Genomic DNA, 20,900 nt, shown 5'->3' with positions numbered 1-20,900 from the left:
CCAGCTGGACAAGGAAGGCACCATTTTTTATGAAAGAGGTTGGAACACGAGTTTGTAGGTTTGTAGACTAGAGTTTCTAACAGCCTCCTTGTATTTTATAAAATGTTGGCAACCATGGAAAAAATATAAATTATATTTCATTCTTTCTTTTAGCGGGCTTGACCTAGAGGGTCTGTTTCTTGATATCAGATTCTATTTTGATTAGGATTTGATTATGTTTTTATGCTTCATTCTGACTGCTTGGTTTACAGTTTGCAAATTCTACAGCCAAAATTTGCTCTTGAACAAGAGAAGACAAAATGTGTTTGTTTGTTTTTCAAAAAGACAAAGCTGTAAAACTTAAAAAAAGGAAAATAAAACCCTGAAAAAATATATTTGAAAGGTGTCTTCTGATGGGCTAGAAAGCCTCTTTCAAATTGTGTTAGGGTAGTTGCAAACCATTTGATATCCACGTTTTCATGTGAGTTGGAATGGCTTCAGATTTAGAAACCCCCCAAAAAGCCATGATGTATTTAATATAGATATGTGCATGGCAAAAAAATTTGGTTCGGTTCGGATCGATTCGGAATTTTTCGATTTTCGGTTCAGATCGATTCGAATTCGGAAAATTTTGAATCGATTCGTTTCGGATTCGTTTCGGATTCATTCGGATTCAAAGAAATTCGGCTGGTTTCGGTTCGATCCGGTTCGGAAATTCGGAATTTCGGTAAGTGTTTAGAAAGTGGGATTAGACTAGTATTATGTACTGTATATTAGGTGTAACCCATAGCAGAGTGATATAACCTAATATACTGTACAATACTAGTGTAATCCATGGCCATCCGAATTTACCGAATAATGCCGAACTAATTCGGATTTATTCTGTAAATTCGGCAGTATTTTAATTCGGAAATTCGGTTCGATCCGAATCTCCGAATTTGCCGAATTTTCCAAATTTCCGAATCGATCAGAAACGAATTGCACATATCTAATTTAATAGCTCTTTATGTATTGTACATTTATATGTGTTAAGACTTGTGCATGTTTGTTTGTATATGTAATTTGGAGAAAACAACAAATGTATAACATTCAGAAACCTCAAACCAAAGCTTTTTTTTCTTGAAATATTAAATTTATACACTGTGACATCTATTTTCTTGTGAAATATGTATAGTAGCCTTGAGGAATTGCCAGTGGTGGCAGGAAATGTTTGTGGGATATTGGGGATAGTCCATTCAAATAACTAATCTTAAAAATTAGAATAGCACAAAGGGGGTGCTCTTCCAAATAAGAGAATAATAATAATAACTAAATAAGGAATTAAAAAAATCAGTACAGTGTTAAAAACATAAAAAAACAGAACATATAAATGAAAATATTATAACTTAAAGTTCATATATAGTCCACATCAAAGGGTTGTATTCCAGATGAAGTTTGAAGATGGTTAATCAGGCTGTTCTTCCAGCTCCAGTACTTGGGCTTAGTTCGTCTTTACTACAATGGAATATACACAGGGAGCGCCACATAGCGTGTCACAACTTCAGTCATTAGTGAGCAGAATTGTATGTGAAGAAATATAGTCACATTTATCAATCACCACAAAAGGTGAGTATAAGCAGGCCAAACCCTCAGAGCTGTCCAGCAAGCTCTCTCTAAAAACCCAGGAGACTATGATGATCAAGATGTCGCTAAGGACTTCAAATACTTCCAATGATCACAAACGTCAATAAAGTCTCACCAGAGACCCAGGATAATCCAGCCATCTTACAAACAGCACTAGAGAAATGCTGATATAAATGAAGCTTCAATTTCCACTCGACTAGTTTGTAAAGTGTTAAAGGAACATTAAACACTAGATAGAATGATTTATTCAAAGAAAGGCTTAGTCTGAGAATAACATGTAGATATATTTTTTAAAGTTTCATTAGCTGTTTAAATATTTACAAAATAAGTGTAAAGTTTTAGTGTCCATAAAACAATGGGATCTGCCATGTTGTAACTAAGGTTACTTTCTCTGCTATAACCAATTAGGGACAGTTATAAATAGGTCACTAGAGTGTGCAGCCAATAGCTGTGTGGAATATAACAGTGTTCTGCACTTTCATTTCTAACATGAACTGAACAGCTCACAATTTGAAATGGAATTACAGGAAAAAGCGACAAAATAAATAATGAAATGATCTGGGGAGACTTCATTGACGTTTGTGATCGTTGGAAGTATTCAAGGTTCTTAGTGAAGTATTGATCATCAGCGTCTCCTTGGTTCTTAAAGAGAGCTTCCTGGACAGCTCTGAGATTTCAGTCTGCTTATACTCACCTTTTGTGGTGATTGATAAATGCATCATTCTTCACATACAATTCTGCTCACTAATGGTTGAAGTTGTGATACTCCTGTGTTTGTATGTTCTATCCTGGCCATTTTCACTTTTTGTTTTTCAATGGTTTAAATGTGCTAGTGAGACTCCCTCTCTGTATAATCACATGGAAAGGTGCTACGTTTCAACAAAGGAGAACAAGAGAAATATGCTAGTTTGATTAAAGAAGTAATTTGGATTTTTTTAAAATTTAAATTAAATGCTGTATCTGAACAGTGAAGGTTTAAATTGGACTTCCATAACCCTTTAAGTGTATGGACATTTAAAATGTTAATTAAAATATTTCTCAAAATTATATAAAAACTGTTTCACACATTTATGAATTGTTATTAATGGATTGGAATGAGGATATTGTTTCCATATACACCAGTGGATCCCAAACTTTTTGTGGCCACAACCCCCTTGGTTCCATAACCTTACCATCAGCTCCCCACTACACTTTCCTTTAAAGGGCTGGTAAAACAAAGTGGCTGTAATCTATTGCAGCCAGAAAGGGTGTAAGTTGCGGATAAACCCAAGATATGATAAAAGGAAAAGACTTCAATGCAAAGAGAGGTAAAACTTCAAATACAAATGGCCTAATATTCAAAACCTCACTGCTCAAGCGAGATATTCTAAGAAGTCTCATTAGTATGGGGAGCCCCTTAAAAAAAAATTAGAAACACAAATTTTTATCTTAAAACATGTCTATGTTGCTATGTAGTGTTCTTTATGTGAAACAGAGACTTCTTCATTACAAAACAAGGTCTAAAAAAAATCCCAAAGATTTTGCATGATTTCTCTCCATGCTGGCGAGTTGAATATCAGGCTAAAAAGCAGCAAATTGTTATCAAAGTGCTTGGACGGGCCCACTATATATCCTCTTCCACTTCTATTATCGCTGTCTTCTATCTTTGATCCCTATTAGATCCCCGGCCCTCGTTATCCCTCCCTCCCCAGGAGGCAGATCTGCCCACTTAACTACTGATATTGACCATAAGTCAAATGGTAAAATATGTGTTTTTTTAAATTTCAAGAAAAAAGCTTGACCTAGAGGTTATAGAACATCCTCTTACGTTATGAACTGGTTGTGCTCTGTTTATTGCCTTACCTAAAGTCTCTTGAAGATATGTCTGTCCCACAATTTTCATGTACTCTTCAATGGCTTTTGTGACAATAGTATTCTCCCTAAATATTAATGAGTCTTGAATATCATGACGAGAGATCTCAGCTACCCCAAGGTCCACAAGGAACTCCTGTAGGTGAAAACACTAAAATGTAATGTGGGATCAATACAGCAGGTCTTTCATCTCCTGGACAATGTTAAAAAAATGTAATGCACCCACATGAAATATATATATATATATATATATATATATATATAATATATATATATATATATATATATATATATATATATATAAATCATTAAAATTATGGGGGTATATAAAAAACTGAAATTAAAATCCTCCATGTCTCAAAATTAAATCAATGTAAATATTTGCATAGGAAATTAGCACATCTAGGCAATAATCTTGGACACTCTGACTGAAAGCAAGCGGGGATTCTTGCCTAGATGTGCTAATTTCCTATGCAAATATTTACATTGATTTATATATATATAAAATAACATAGACATAAGCAGGGATATTGCAAGGGGATTTACCTGGGGCTTTAGTCTACCATCATCATAAAGTGATTATCAAGCATATAGAGAGTTATTACTCAATGGCGGAGGCCATCTTGGAAAGAAACAATATTTGTACAGGTAATATGGAATTTAAGGTCATACTCCGCTAATGGTAGCCAAAATGGTAAAATTACTTCTGTATATGTTACTGACAGAATGAGGATCAGTTAAAGTAAACTTGTGTAAAATGGCATTGTTAAAGGGAGACTGAACCCAAAAATTTTCTTTCGTGATTCAGATAGAGCATGCAATTTAAAGCAACATTCTAATTTACTCCTATTATCAATTTGTCTTCGTTCACTTGCTATCTTTTTTTGAAAAAACAAAATTTATGCTTACCTGATAAATTTATTTCTCTTGTGATGTATCCAGTCCACGGATTCATCCATTACTTGTGGGATATTCTCCTTCCCAACAGGAAGCTGCAAGAGGATCACCCATAGCAGAGCTGTCTATATAGCTCCTCCCAGGAAGACAAGCAAGAGAAAGGAGAAACTATAGGGTACAGTGGTGACTGTAGTTTAAAAATAAAAAACACCTGCCTTAAAATGACAAGGCGGCCGTGGACTGGATACACCACAAGAGAAATAAATTTATCAGGTAAGCATGAATTTTGTTTTCTCTTGTAAGGTGTATCCAGTCCACGGATTCATCCATTACTTGTGGGATACCAATACCAGAGCTATAGGACACGGATGAAGGGAGGGACAAGGCAGGCGCTTAAACGGAAGGCACCACTGCCTGTAAGACCTTTCTCCCAAAAATAGCCTCCGAAGAAGCAAAAGAATCAAATTTGTAGAATTTAGAAAAAGTATGAAGCGAAGACCAAGTCACCGCACTTACAAATCTGTTCAACAGAAGCCTCATTTTAAAAGCCCATGTGGAAGCCACCGCTCTAGTGGAATGAGCTGTAATTCTTTCAGGAGGCTGCTGGCCAGCAGTCTCATAAGCTAAGCGGATTATACTTCTTAACCAAAAAGAAAGAGAAGTTGCTGAAGCCTTTTGGCCTTTCCTCTGTCCAGAGTAGACAACAAACAATGCAGATGTTTGACGAAAATCTTTAGTAGCTTGTAAATAAAACTTTAAAGCACGAACCACGTCAAGATTGTGTAAAAGACGTTCTTTCTTTGAAGAAGGATTAGGGTACAGTGACGGAACAACAATCTCCTGATTGATATTTTAATTAGATACCACCTTAAGAAGAAACCCAGGTTTGGTACGCAAAACTACCTTATCTGCATGGAAGATCAGATAAGGGGAATCACACTGCAAGGCAGATAACTCTGAAACTCTTTGAGCCGCTACCAGAGATAGCTACCAGAAACAGAACTTTCCAAGATAAAAGCTTGATATCTATGGAATGCAGAGGTTCAAACGGAACCCCTTGAAGAACTTTAAGAACTAAATTAAACTCCAAGGCGGAGCAACAGGTTTAAACACAGGCTTGATTCTAACTAAAGCCTGACAAAACACCTGAACGTCTGGAACATCCGCCAGACGCTTGTGCAAAAGAATAGACAGAGCAGAAATCTGTCCCTTTAAGGAACTAGCTGACAATCCCTTCTCCAATCCTTCTTGGAGAAAAGATAATATCCTGGGAATCCTGACTTTACTCCATGAGTAACCCTTGGATTCACACAAATGAAGATATTTACACCATATCTTATGATAGATTTTCTTGGTGACAGGCTTTCGAGTCTGAATTAAGGTATCAATGACCGACTCGGAGAAACCACGTTTTGATAAAATCAAGCGTTCAATCTCCAAGCAGTCAGACGCAGAGAAATTAGATTTGGATGGTTGAAAGGACCCTGAAGTAGAAGGTCCTGCCTCAGTGGTAGCGTCCATGGTGGAAGGGATGACATGTCCACCAGATCTGCATACCAAGTCCTGCGTGGCCACGCAGGTGCTATCAAAATCACTGAAGCTCTCTCCTGCTTGATCTTGGCAATCAGACGAGGGAGCAGAGGAAACGGTGGAAACATATAAGCCAGGTTGAAAGACCAAGGCACTGCTAGAGCATCTATCAGCGCTGCCTTGGGATCCCTGGACCTGGATCCATAACAAGGAAGTTTGGCGTTCTGATGAGACGCCATGAGATCCAGTTCTGGTTTGCCCCAAAGTTGAATCAACTGTGCAAACACCTCCGGATGGAGTTCCCACTCCCCCGGATGAAAAGTCTGTCGACTTAGAAAATCCGCCTCCCAGTTCTCTACTCCTGGGATATGGATAGCTGATAGATGGCAAGAGTGAACCTCTGCCCATAGAATTATTTTTGAAACCTCCAACATTGCTAGGGAACTCCTTGTTCCCCCTTGATGGTTGATGTAGGCTACAGTCGTGATATTGTCCGACTGAAATCTGATGAACCTGACCGCACCTAGCTGAGGCCAAGCCTGAAGAGCATTGAATATCGCTCTTAGTTCCAGAATGTTTATCGGAAGGAGTGTCTCCTCCTGAGTCCCCAAGCCCTGAGATTTCAGGGAGTTCAAGACTGCACCCCAGCCCAGAAGGCTGGCATCTGTCGTTACTATTGTCCAATCTGGCCTACGGAAGGTCATACCCTTGGACAGATGGAGCCGAGATAGCCACCAGAGAAGAGAATCCCTGGTCTCTTGATCCAGATTTAGTAGAGGGGACAAATCTGTGTAATCCCCATTCCACTGACTGAGCATGCAGAGTTACAGCGGTCTGAGATGTAGGCGGGCAAACGGCACTATGTCCACTGCCGCTACCATTAAGCCGATAACTTCCATACACTGGGCCACTGAAGGGCGAGAAGTAGAATAAAGAACACGGCAGGAATTTAGAAGTTTTGACAACCTGGCCTCTGTCAGGTAAATCTTCATTTCTACAGAATCTATCAGAGTTCCTAGGAAGGAAACTCTTGTGAGAGGGGATAGAGAACTCTTCTCTTCATTCACTTTCCACCCATGCGACCTCAGGAATGCCAGAACAATGTCTGTATGGGACCTGGCGATTTGAAAATTCGACGCCTGTATTAGAATGTCGTCTAGGTAAGGGGCTACTGCTATAGCCCACGGCCTTAGGACCACAAGGAGTGACCCCAGAACCTTTGTAAAGATTCTTGGTGCCGTAGCTAACCCAAAGGGAAGAGCCACAAACTGGTAATGCCTGTCTAGGAAGGCGAACCTGAGAAACCGATGATGATCTCTGTGTATCGGAATGTGCAGATAAGCATTCTTTAAGTCCACAGTAGTCATATATTGACCCTCCTGGATCATAGGTAGGATGGTTCGAATAGTCTCCATCTTGAAGGATGGGACCCTGAGGAATTTGTTTAGGATCTTGAGATCTAAGATTGGTCTGAAGGTTCCCTCTTTCTTGGGAACCACAAACAGATTTGAATAGAAGCCTTGCCCCTGTTCCTCCTTTGGAACTGGGTGGATCACTCCCATAACTAGGAGGTCTTGAACACAATGTAAGAATGCCTCTCTCTTTATCTGGTTTGCAGATAACTGTGAGAGATGAAATCTTCCTTTTGAGGAAGAAGCTTTGAAGTCTAGAAGATATCCCTGGGACACGATTTCCAATGCCCAGGGATCCTGGACATCTCTTGCCCAAGCCTGGGCGAAGAGAGAAAGTCTGCCCCCTACTAGATTCGTTACCGGATCGGGGGCTGATCTTTCATGCTGTCTTAGAGGCAGCAGCAGGTTTTTTGGCCTGCTTTCCATTGTTCCAAGCCTGGTTAGGTCTCCAGACCGGCTTGGACTGGGCAAAATTTCCCTCTTGTTTTGTTTTAGAGGAAGTTGAAGCTGCGCCACTCTTGAAGTTTCGAAAGGCACGAAAATTAGACTGTTTGGTCCTTAATTTGTTGGACCTATCCTGAGGAAGGGCGTGACCTTTTCCTCCAGTAATATCAGAAATGATCTCCTTCAGTCCAGGCCCGAATAGGGTCTGCCCCTTGAAGGGAATGTTGAGAAGCTTAGACTTTGAAGTAACGTCAGCTGACCAGAATTTAAGCCATAGCGCCCTACGCGCCTGAAAAGCAAAACCTTAGTTCTTAGCCGTTAGTTTGGTTAAATGAACAACGGCGTCAGAAACAAATGAATTGGCTAGCTTAAGAGCTTTAAGCTTGTCAAGGATATCATCCAATAGGGTTTCTACCTGTAGAGACTCAAACCAGAAGGCCGCAGCAGCAGTGACAGGGGCAATGCATGCAAGGGGCTGGAGAATAAAACCTTGTTGAATAAAATTTTTCTTAAGGTAACCCTCTATTTTTTTGTCCATTGGATCTAGAAAAGCACAACTGTCCTCGACAGTGATAGTTGTATGCTTCGCTAGAGTAGAGACTGCTCCCTCCACCTTAGGGACCGTTTGCCACAAGTCCCGTGTAGCGGCATCTATGGGAAACATCTTTTTAAAAACAGGAGGGGAGAGAATGGTACACCTGGTATATCCCATTCCTTAGTAATAATTTCTGAAAACATCTTAGGTAATGGAAAAACATCAGTGTAAACAGGCACTGCATAGTATTTATCCAATTTACACAATTTCTCTGGGACTACAATGGCGTCACAGTCATCCAGAGTTGCTAAAACCTCTCTGAGCAACATGCGGAGGTGTTCAAGCTTAAATTTAAATGTAGACATATCAGAATCAGGTTGAAGTGTCTTCCCTGAGTCAGAAAAATCACCCACAGATAGAAGCTCTCCTTCTTCGGCTTCTGCACATTGTGAGGGTATGTCAGACATAGCTACTAAAGCGTCAGGGAGCTCTGTATTTGTTCTAGCCCCAGAGCTGTCTCACTTTCCTTGTAACCCTGGCAGTTTGGACAATACTTCTGTAAGAGTATGATTCATAACTGCCGCCATGTCTTGTAAAGTATACGCAATGGGCGCGCTAGATGTACTTGGCGCCCCTTGAGCGGGAGTTAAAGGCTCTGACACGTGGGGAGAGTTAGTTGGCATAACTTCCCCCTTGTCAATTTCCTCTGGTGATAAATATTTTAAAGCCAGAATATGATCTTTATAACTTATAGTAAGATCATTGCATTTGGTACACATTCTAAGAGGGGGTTCCACAATGGCTTCTAAACATAATGAACAAGGAGTTTCCTCTATGTCAGACATGTTTAACAGACTAGTAATGAGACCAGCAAGCTTTGAAAACACTTTAATTAATGTGAAAAAGCAGAATATAAAAAACGGTACTGTGCCTTTAAGGGAAAAAAAACAAACACAAAAACTGCAAAACAGTGAAAAAATCAATTAACTCTATGAAGTGTTTACAGTGTATATAATAGACTAAAATAGCATTGCACCCACTTGCAAATGGATGATTAACCCCTCAGGTTCAAAAACGAAGCAAAAAAACGGTAAAAACCGTTATAACAGTCACAAGCAAACTGCCACAGCTCTACTGTGGCTCCTACCTTGCCATAAAACGACTTTTGTAGGCACAAAAACCCTTTACAGAGATCCAATATGTCAGGGGACTCCTTCAGGGAAGCTGGATGTCTCAGAATGTAAAAACAACTGCGCAATTAGAGCACGAAAATAGGCCCCTCCCACCATGCACTCAAAGTCAGAGGGCCTTAAAAAACTATTCCTAGGAGTAAAATAAAAGCCATGTGGAAACTAGGCCCCAAATAAAGATTTATCACCTCAGTAGAAAACGTTCTTTATATATATGCAAACGTTTTACATACTAAGCCATAATAGAAAGTAATATGAAAATTACCCTTTACTGCAAGCATGATGCCAGTCGTTTATTAAATCACTGCAATCAGGCTTACCTTAACTATATCAGGCACTGTCAGCATTTTCTAGTTCTTATCATCCTCTAGAAAGTAATATACTGAACATACCCCAGGGCAGTTAATTCTGCAGGCCGTTCTCCCAGCTGAAGTTTCCTCATATTCTTCAGTTATATGTGAGAACAGCAGTGGACCTTAGTTACAACCTGCTAAGATCATCAAAAACCTCAGGCAAATTCTTCTTCTAATTTCTGCCTGAGGTAAAAAAACAGTACAACGCCGGCACCGTTTAAAAATAACAAACTTTTGATTGAAGATAAACTACACTAATTCACCACATCTCTCTAGCTACTTCCCTTGTCGAGAGCTGCAAGAGAATGACTGGAGGTGGCAGTTAGGGGAGGAGCTATATAGACAGCTCTGCTGTGGGTGATCCTCTTGCAGCTTCCTGTTGGGATGGAGAATATCCCACAAGTAATGGATGAATCCGTGGACTGGATACACCTTACAAGAGAAAGAAGGCATCTAAGCTTCTTTTTTGGCTCAGTACACTGGACAGCAATTTTTTATTAGTGGATGAATTTATCCATCCATCAATCAGCAAGAACAACCCAGGTTGTTCACCAAAAATGGTCCGGCATCTAAACCTACATTCTTGCATTTCAAATAAAGATACCAAGAGAATGAAGAAAATTTGAAAATAGGAGTAAATTAGAAAGTTGCTTAAAATTTCATGCTCTATCTGAATCACAAAATAAAAAATTTGGGTTCAGTGTCCCTTTAATGAAAAGCTTATGTTAGCATTTTAGGACGTGGTCAATGATTTCAACCATGGGTTGAAACTTCTGGTGTTGTTGAGATGGAGCTACCCTCTTACCTTGGCTTTGCCAGTGCTTTGAAGGACGTAGACTAATGACCTCCCAAGTTCCTCCTTTTCACGAGCACTTAGAATAGGCTCCATTGCCCTGCTTAGTTCCAGATATCTCCAGGTAAGATATTCTGCAAACTCTTTGTACTGGACTACCGGTAGGACATGAAATTTCCTATATCTTCCGCGTACCCTCAACGTCACTTCACCACCTAGAGGGACCCACCTTTCTGTCCCTTCCTTCATTCCCTCTAAAGCTAGTGTCACTGTTCCAACCCCAGTTGTCTCTCGTCCCTCTCGAAGGAGGTGAAGGGCCACATGGCTTGGTGAATGTGGCAAATCCCTAACATTAAAGTTCTCGCCCCAAAAAACTACTCCAGCTTCAGCTGCTTTGCTTGTTGTTCGTCCATAGAGTGTACCATCCACTTGGACCTCACAAAAGTAGCGTGCACGGGAGACAGAACCTGAGTTAGGAAGACCTTTAGCTTCATGGATCCACAGGCTCAATGAAGACTCTTCACGTTCACAGTTATCCTTAAAAATGTAAAAGGAGTAGCAAGGGAAAAAGTTCAATCAACAGCCATCAACAGAGATTTAAAATTTTAAAATTCATAATTTTAATGTTGATTTCATCCTACAAATGTCAAAATACCCCTGAAATTTTATTATAGGGAGATTATAAAAAACAATTACCTAGGACAGTGATGGGTAACCTTGACACCCCTGATGTTTCAGAACTACATTTCCCATGATGCTCAACTAGACTGCAGAGTGCCTAAGTATCATGGAAAATGTAGCTTCACAACATCTGGGTGCAAAGGTTAGCAATCACTGGCACAGGGAATCTTTATAAAATTGTATTGTATTTGTGGAGACCTGCTAAACCATCTATGAAACCTCCATGTGAAAGGGCCTGAGAAAGTTTTTTTTTTGTCTTTTAAAGGGACAGTAAAGTCACAAAAAATCTTTCATGATTTAAATACGGCATGTAATTTTAAACAACTTTCCAATTTACTTTTATTATCAATTTTGTTTTGTTCTCTTGGTATTCTTAGTTGAAAGCAAAATCTAGGAGGTTCTTGTGCTAATTTCTTAGACCTTGAAGACTGCCTCTAATCGGAAAGCATTTTGACAGTTTTTCACCACTAGATGGTGTTAGTTCATGTGTTTCATATATATAACATTGAGCTCGGGCACGTGAAGCTCCTAAGAGCAAGCACTAATTGGCTAAAAATGCATGTCTATCAAAAGAACTGAAATAAGGGGGCAGTTTGCAGAGACAGAGATACAAGGTAATCACAGAGGTAAAAAGTATATTATTATAACTGTGTTGGTTATGCAAAATTGGGGAATGGGTAATGAAGGGATTATCTACCTTTTTAAACAACAAAAATTCTGGTGTTTACTGTCCCTTTAATGTCACTGTTTTTCACCTACCTGCTTCAGATGACTTATTTATTTTAAATAATGGTGGTTCTAAAGCATTGAAATGGCCTAGAAAATGAAGGCAACAATCATCTGAGATAAATACAATTTTTTTATGGCAAATTATTATTTAAAATTACAAGCCCTCACAGATTTACTTTACATTTCATTCAGTTTTAGTATACGGCTAATGCCTGATGTGAGTAGAATGAAAATTTAAATTTTGAAGTCTATAATGAAATAAATTATGCAAATAAGTTTTCATCAATATATAAATATTTTTTATTATATTTATAATGTAAAGGACCTTGTCTGGCTGCACAATTCTGCGAAGATTCTCAATCCATCTATCTCGTTCCTGAACTGAAGAACATCCAAAGCAGAGACTTCCATCAGAGTAGATAACCTATATGATACAATGATAATATTATGATCAATTTACAAAAGACAAACTGTCAAAACTATAGACAAACTATCAATGTATAGATTTTAAAGGAGCCTAGTTTGGTCAAAGTCAATCCTTCATCTAGATTAAATATATTAGTTACCTCAAAGCAAAAACGTTCTCCCAGAATACTGCTGTGTAGGGCTCTAACTGTGACGTCCTTTTCATTAGTCAGGTCCAACACTTCTGCAGTGCCCAGTGACTCATGTGACCCATGCAGACTTCTGTAGGTAAGATGAAATATACAGTAATATGATGCTTACCAAAACATATCTTAAGATCATGCTTACATACTGTTCTTGAATATATTTCAATAATGAGACTAGGACAGAAGAAAGTGTAATGCTTTTGTGTTTAACCCCTTTTTCACCACTCCAAGCTTTTCAGCTCCTGAACAGGACATGGCCACTGAATGGTGATTGATTGAATTTACCACTACCGATTGGCTGACCAGTTGTGTCCTGCTCAGAAACCACAAAAAAATGACATACTCAAACAAATTATGTCATGGCCTTAGAATGTCCATTAAAGTGATATTAATGGACATTCTAAGGCCATGGCCTATTTTGTTAGGGTAAGTAATAACATGGGTTTAACCAATCCTGCCACAGTCATCAGTTTGTCACAGTCTAACCCACCCTTCCCACCTAAACCAGTTTGTCACAGTCTAGCCACTCCTGGCAAGCCTGTGACTTAGTTCAGTGGGTCCAAGGGTTAACAGACACTCTCATCTGTACTAGACCCAGAAAAATGCCCAAACTGCCCTTTAATGCCACCCACACTAAACTATCTCTGCTAACACTATCTTAATATATTTATATGGGAAATCCTAAGGAAAACCCCAGACTAACAGATTGATAATCCTAAAACACAATTTGGTGTGGTTAAAAATTAGACAAAAGAAAAAACGTAATGGAGAAAATATAATCTAAAACTGTACAAGCTTAGATATCTTTTCCAAGGGAGCTTGGCATGAAAATGATCATTTATGTTGTTGTCCGCAGTCTCCCATGTAGAATGACAATATTATTTTACTAAATTTAACATTAAATATTTTTCTTCCTGAATCAGGCCCCTTCCAGAATGGGATAGGAAGGTAGCCACCCCCTTTTTATGGCAGGCCATAAACCAAATTGCAAACCCTGGCTGAAGTTATAGGATACCTTGTAATTTAGTTTTGTATATACAGTACACATACACTTATAAGCAATCCCATAAGGATTATTTTGATACCAAATATGACATTTCTGTCATATTGGGCCACCCAGTAACATGTCTTAAGATATCCTAGTGTTTCAACTCTAATTCACCTCAGTTCTTTGTCTTGATAGAGGACACTATCTTCTTTCACTATGTGTTGATATATTTGCCCATAAAGATCACTGTAATGAAAAGACTGAATTCCTCTCCACCACATGTGTCTTGTTCAACCAGATGTACGTAATAAAAAACATTTTTCTCAAAAGCCTTGTCTTTTTTATAGTTATTATAAGAAGTTGTAAATAGCAGACATGGAAATACAAAAAGAAAAGAAAGAAAAAATAACCCCTGATATTCTAAAATCATAAGGTTTTCATGACAAATGGAATGGAACAAAATGACTGTAGCTAGCACCAGTGTTTTATATATGGTGTTGGTATTGGTCGACCTTACCCTACACAAGGTAACTGACCCATAAATTGAGTTTTTATAATGTCATATTTACCTGTAATCTAGATTTGAGGATGAAGTGTTTGGCTTCTTTTTGTTCTTTTTTTTCCTTTTCAAAATTAAACCCTAAAAAGATAAAAAAACATTGAAGTACAAAACTTTATAGACCCAAGTCCTTCTGACAGAAATTGTGTATAGATGGCAGAAAGCAATGACGTTGCAGAAGAATAGATTATTGTGTGTGTCTGTAAGCCAGAAGGCACATACTTTTTTAATATTAAGGTAATTTGAGAGGTTTTAATAATTGTTTGCTTCAGAAGAAAACCCTAATGGCAAATTTCCTAAGTTTTTTGTTTTACTGAATATTATTCACAAATTATGTTCCCGGATTCATTATCCAGTGGTTTTGTAGGCCTCGGCAAAGGAATACAATGCAATAGAACTATGATGTAGTTAAAGGGACATAAACCACACATTTTTCTTTTACGATAGAGCACAGAAAGAGCATATGATTTGAAACAACTTTACAGTTTACTTCTATCATCTAATTTGCTTCCTTCTCTTTGTATCCTTTTTTGAAAGGCATACCTAGATAGGTTCAGGAGCAGTAGTGCAGTACTAAGAGCTAGCTGCTGATTTGTGGCTGCACATTTATGGCTTTTGTAATTGGCTCACCTTATGCGTTCATCTAGCTTTCAGCAGTGTATTACTGCTCTTTCAACAAAGAATGGCAAGAAAATTAAGCAAATTTTATAATAGAAGTAAATTTAAATGTTGTTTTATATTTGGGTTTGATGTCCCTTTAAAGTGTATGTTATGTAATTGCATCACCCTTTTGAACTTAGACTAAATTTAAAGGGGCAGGAAACCCAAAATGTTTATTTCATGATCCAGAGAGAATATACAATGTTAAAGGGACACTGTACCCAAAATTTTTCTTTCGTGATTCAGATAGAGCATGAAATTTTAAGCAACTTTTTAATTTACTCCTATTATCAAATTTTCTTCATTCTCTTGGTATCTTTATTTGAAATGCAAGAATGTAAGTTTAGATGCCGGCCCATTTTTGGTGAACAACCTGGGTTGTCCTTGCTGATTGTTGGATAAATTCATCCACCAATAAAAAAGTGCTGTCCAGAGTACTGAAACCAAAAAAAAGCTTAGATGCCTTCTTTTTCAAATAATGATAGCAAGAGAACGAAGAAAAATTGATAATAGGAGTAAATTAGAAAGTTGCTTAAAATTGCATGTTCTTTCTGAATTACAAAAGAAAAAATTTGGGTACAGTGTCCCTTTAAACAACTTTCCAATTTACTTCTATTATCCAATTTGCTTCATTCTCTTGGTATCCTTTGTGAATGGAGCAGTAATGCACTGCTGGGAGCTAGCTGAAAGCCAAAGACAAGAGGCATATACATGCAGCCACCAATCAGCAGTTTCTGAGCCTACCTAAGTATTCTTTCAACAAAGGATACAAAGAGAATGAAACAAATTAGATCAAATAAATTGGCACTTCATTTAAAATGGCATACTCTATAGCAGTGCTTTCCAAACTGTGTGTAGTGACACATTAGTGTGTCGATGGCAGTGTGTAGGGTTGTCCCTGCTTCAGCACAAATTATTTTTAATTTAAAATTCTTTTAAAAAATTTTTTGGTTTCCGACTTTCCACCTGCTTGCTATGCATATCACGTGGTTGACATGTGATTAATACCTAGTGGGTCACAGATCATCTTAACCTATTGGCGCAGCTTAGCGGAAACTGAAACTATTCCCATTGGCGGCACCTTGGCTTCTGATAGCACGTGTAGGCTCCTCAATCGGCTCGTGACTGCACGTGTAGTCAGTGAGTGGGACAGCAGTGTGTTTGCAGCGCGGGCAGTAGTCAGTCGGACTCGCAAAGCTCTGAGGGTGGCAGCTTAAACGCTGAGCTGAAGTCAGAAGTCAAAGTATTTGTTTTTGCAGCTAGCTCCCAGTAGTGCATTGCTGCTTCTGCTCTTGATATATGGATAGGAAGTGGAAGCTTAAAAATGCGTGATTATGAAATGCGAGTGTCTTTATCTAATATTACACCAAATATTCAGAAACTGTGTTCATACCATCAACCTCATACATCCTATTAAAATAGTAAGTAGCTATTGATGCTATTAAACTTTTTTTTTAATTCTTGCACATACATGCTGTTACTTGTAAATACATTTTGTTATTATATCATTTATGCATGTGTGCATATCTCTTAAAACAAGTTAGTTTAACCTCTTGTTTGCTAGTACAACTGAATTACTGTGTCGCAAAATGATGTAGGTCTAAAAGGTGTGTCACCAACATGAAAAGTTTGGAAAGCTCTGCTCTATATGAATCAGGAAAGAAAAACATTGGGTTTTATGTCATTTTAAGCCTGCAATGTGCTGCATGGTCAGTTTTTTCCCAGTGCAGTTGTATTGCTATTTTGTAAATTGACTAACCCTTACAGCATTTAAACAAGGGGAAATGATTGGTTTATCGTCTGGAATCTACTTTTGAGGGCTTGATTTACCACTATTAAAGAGCTGGGGTAATAGTGTAAATTAAGTTCTTTAGGTTGCTGGAGAAATCAGAAACAGAACTTAAAATGACAAATAAATATCTTAGAAACGTAGAAATCTTCAATGCAAAAATCTAAAAACTCTAATCTACACTGAGTACTTTTTGGTTCTTCAGAGAGTCTCACAATAATTTCACACTTTACAATCTCTTTCTTTAAGCTTCCTCTTCTGATTCTTTTTCATTCCAGAGACCCCCCAACTACTCTTCCATCCTCACAAGTCCCCTCTTCTCCTCACAGCTACTCTCTAGTGATGTCCCGAACTGTTCGCCCGCGAACGGTTCACGGCGAACTCAGCTTGTTCCCGTTTGCCGCTGCGGGCGAACACATGCGATGTTCGATCAGCCCCCTATGTGTCATCATTGAGGAAACTTTGACCGTGTATGTCACAGCCTTCTGACACATTAGAGCCAATCAGCATCAGACACTCCCTCACAGACCCTCCCAGCTGCTGGGCAGCAGCCATTTTAGACTCATAACGACCTTGCTTTCTTAGTGAGAGGACGTTTTGTGTTGCTGCTGCTGACATTATAGGGAAATAGATAGCTAGGCTAGTGTATTTAGTGTCCACTACAGTCCTGAAGGACTCATCTCATCTCTGCTGCAAGGACAGCACCCCAAAAAGCCCTTTTTAGGGCTATTACTTCAGCCGTTTTTTGTTTTTTTTCTTAGTATTTTTATTAGCATTTGCCTGGCTTTCAGCCTGTGTGTGAGGCTCACAACATATGCTGTGATTAGTGCCACCACTGATATCTGCCTAACAACATTAGTTTAAATTTAACCAACAAAAATTTGAAATTATTTTGCTAGTGTAATTTATTCTCATTTTCTATCAGGCCTGTGTCACACAGCATATACTCTGGTTCATTGCTCTGTGCCAGCCACCAGTGGTCATAGCCGCTTATAACATTATTTTAAATTTAAAAAAAAACTTTTAAATCATTTTGCTAGTGTAATCTAATTTCATTTTCTATCAGGCCGGTGTCTGTCAGGCTCACACAGCATATACTTCAGTTTTTTTCAGTCTTTTGGTTAATTGCTCTGTGCCAGCCACCACTCATATCTGTTTCACCTTATTTTAAATTTTAAAAAAAAAACTTTTAAATAATTTTGCTAGTGTAATCTAATTGTATTTTCTATCAGGCCTGTGTGTATCTGACTTACAGAGCCTACTGTTTTTAATTGCTGCCCTTCCAAGGCTATCAGCCACGACTCATATGTGCTTAACCTTTTTCTTTAAATTAAAAAAAAAAATCTTTAAATCATTATGCTAGTGTAATCTAATTTTATTTTCTATCAGGCCTGTGTCTAACTATCTATCTGACTTACAGAGCATACTGTTGTTAATTGCTGCCCTACGTAGCAGCCAGCCAGTGCCACCACTCATATCTGCTTAACATTATTTTAATATTAAAATATAAACTTTTAAATTATTTTGCTAGTGTAATCTAACTTCATTTTCTATCAGGCCTGTGTTTTTCTCACTTACACAGCATACTGTGTTAAATTGCTGCCCTACCTACCAGCCACGACTCATATCTGCTTTACATTATTTTAAAGTAACAAAAAAAATGTTAAATCATTTTGCTAGTGTAATTTAATTTCTTTTTCCATCAGGCCTGTGTGTTTCTGGCCCACATCATATAGTGTTACACAGTTTATTTTTTTATTTTTTCCACCACTTATATCTGGTGTAACAACATTAGTGTAAATTTTATTTAATTTTTTTTTAATATCAGTCCTCTTCTAGTGTTATTAAATTTTAGTAGCCAGGCTGCCATTAGTGCCAGCCTGTGTGTCAGGCTGCCAGCATATACTGTGCCTACTTCCATCCTCAGTGCCAGTCCACCACTCCTATCTGTTGTAACATAACATTAAATGTTTTTTAAAAAACTTTTACATCACTCTTCGAGTGTTATTTAATATTAGTTCACAGGCCAGCCTGCCACCACTAGTGCCAGCCTGTGTGCCAGGCCCACTTGCCAACTAGTTACACCAATCACAGTTGTTGTAACAGTATTGTTAATATTTAAAATTAAAAATTGTTTGATTGTGAATCATCTCGTCTATCAAATCGATCTAACTATCAAACATATCTATCAAATGTAGATTGCATCTATTGATCGATGTAATTCGTATCTATAAAATGTATATTATATATTTTGGTTGATGTAATTCGTATCTATCAAATGTATATTACATCTTTGGATCGATAACATTCGTATCTATAAAATGTATATTACATATTTTGGTTGATGTAATTCGTATCTATCAAATGTATATTACATCTTTGGATCGATAACATTCGTATCTATCAAATGGATATTGCATCTATTGATCTATGTAATTCGTATCTATCAAATGTATATTGCATCTATTGATCTATGTAATTTGTATCGATCATATGTATATTGCATTGATTGAGCTATGTAATCTATGTATCTATCTATCAAATCTATCTATCTCGTGGTTGTACAAATGGACTGTTTGCGGTTGTTTGCGGTGCGTTACACTTGGAGTTTGCTCTGTCACTGTGAAGCGGGCGTAACCCTTATACTACCTGATAGATACGACATCATAACTAATGTTTTAAAGCACGTTATTGCAAACAATTTGGGAATGTTAGGTGATTTAGGACCTTTATGGGTTAAAAGCAGACTCTGCATCAATTATGTAATTTTCCATGGGAGTTTTGCCAGGGATCCCCCTCCAGCATGCCACAGTCCCGGTGTTAGTCCCCTTGAAACAAATTTTCCATCACTATTGTGGCCAGAAAGAGTCCTTGTAGGTTTTAAAGTTCGCCTGCCTATTGAAGTCAATGGCGGTTCGTGCGGTTCGCCGGTTTGCGAACAATACCGGAAGTTCGAGTCCGCCGTTCGCGAACGGAAATTTTTAAGTTCGCAACATCACTACTACTCTCCCGTAATTATTATCCACGCATCCCCATTACTCTTGCTTGAGGAGCATCTAGTTGACCTATTCCTAAAAACCTAATATTTCTATAAAGTTTGTATTGGTTACTTAAATCCTGATCTATTAGGTCTATCTATACAGCAATTGAAGACCTTCATATACTAAAAGGTATAGTCTATTTCTATTGTTAGTTGCTTAGAAAACAAAATCTTGCCACTGCATATTTTTCAAAATGGTTAGATTTTATTGACAAGATCTGACTCGGATCTAGGGTTGCCATCTCGGTAAACCTACTCGGATCACATTATTTAGTGCAAGAATGCGATTTGCATGATGGGGAAAAAAAACTTGCTCACAGTGACCTGCCCCCAACGAGCATCAGAGCCTAGGTGGTGTCACACTGGCACCTATAGCAAATCTTCTATTTCAGAACCCCATTGCATCATAGCCCTTGCCTGCAAATATTCTCTCATCTATGTTTTTTGCTTTCTTTAGAATCAACTTCTTTTTTCTAATGACTTTATCCTGCTTCTCTTTATAGCAGTGTTTCTCAACTCCAGTCCTCTAGTCTCTTAAAGGGACAGTCTACTCCAGAATTGTTATTGTTTAAAAAAGATAGATAATACCTTTATTACCCATTCCCCTGTTTTGCATAACCAACACAGTTATATTAATATACTTTTTACCTCTCTGATTGCCTTGTATCTAAGCCTTTGCAGACTGCCCCCTTATTTCAGTTCTTTTGACAGACTTGCATTTAGCCAAACAGTGTCCTCTCATTTGCAACTCCACAGGTTTTTTTATTATTATTATTATTATTATTATTATCATTATTATTATTATTATTATTATTATCAGGTATTTGTAGAGCACCAACAGATTCCGCAGCGCTGTAAACATAGTCAATATACAGGATAGCTTTTGCAGGGATCAAGTGGGTAGAGAGTTTCACTGTTGTAGTCGGCTCTTATGAAGGCGATCTGCAAACAGCTGGGCACATAGGCTTATATTCTAAGGGGTTCAAGGGGAAAGCAATGGAGTTAGGAAAGGTTAGTGTTGGTTGTAAGCATCCCTGAATAGTAGAGTTTTTAGGGAGCGCTTGAAGCTGTTAAAACTAGGGCAGAGTCTTGTGGAGCGAGGCAGGGAGTACCACAAGATGGGGGCCAGTCTGGAGAAGTCCTGTAAACGGGAGTGTGAGGAAGTAACAAGAGATGAGGAGAGGAGGAGATCCTGAGCTGATCGAAGGGGACGGGAGGTAGAGTATCTAGAGACAA

At 38.2% G+C, this 20,900-nt stretch overlaps 1 protein-coding gene across 1 annotated transcript in view; it reads right to left on the bottom strand.

Annotated features, from left to right (window-relative positions):
• Positions 1–20,900, bottom strand: part of RASAL3 (RAS protein activator like 3) — a 178,497-nt gene that overhangs the window by 67,845 nt on the left and 89,752 nt on the right. The window contains exons 5-9 of the mRNA XM_053717944.1: positions 14,186–14,256; positions 12,584–12,704; positions 12,343–12,441; positions 10,620–11,144; positions 3,445–3,589 (exon numbers count right to left, since the gene is read on the bottom strand). Coding sequence (XP_053573919.1) covers positions 3,445–3,589; positions 10,620–11,144; positions 12,343–12,441; positions 12,584–12,704; positions 14,186–14,256 — 961 coding nt within the window. The remainder of the gene's footprint in view (positions 1–3,444; positions 3,590–10,619; positions 11,145–12,342; positions 12,442–12,583; positions 12,705–14,185; positions 14,257–20,900) is intronic.

This window comes from Bombina bombina, chromosome 6 (genome assembly GCF_027579735.1).
Source record: "Bombina bombina isolate aBomBom1 chromosome 6, aBomBom1.pri, whole genome shotgun sequence".
Classification (NCBI taxonomy): Eukaryota; Metazoa; Chordata; class Amphibia; order Anura; family Bombinatoridae; genus Bombina; species Bombina bombina.
Note: the sequence above shows the minus strand (reverse complement) of the source record. Positions and strands in the feature narration are given on the sequence as shown.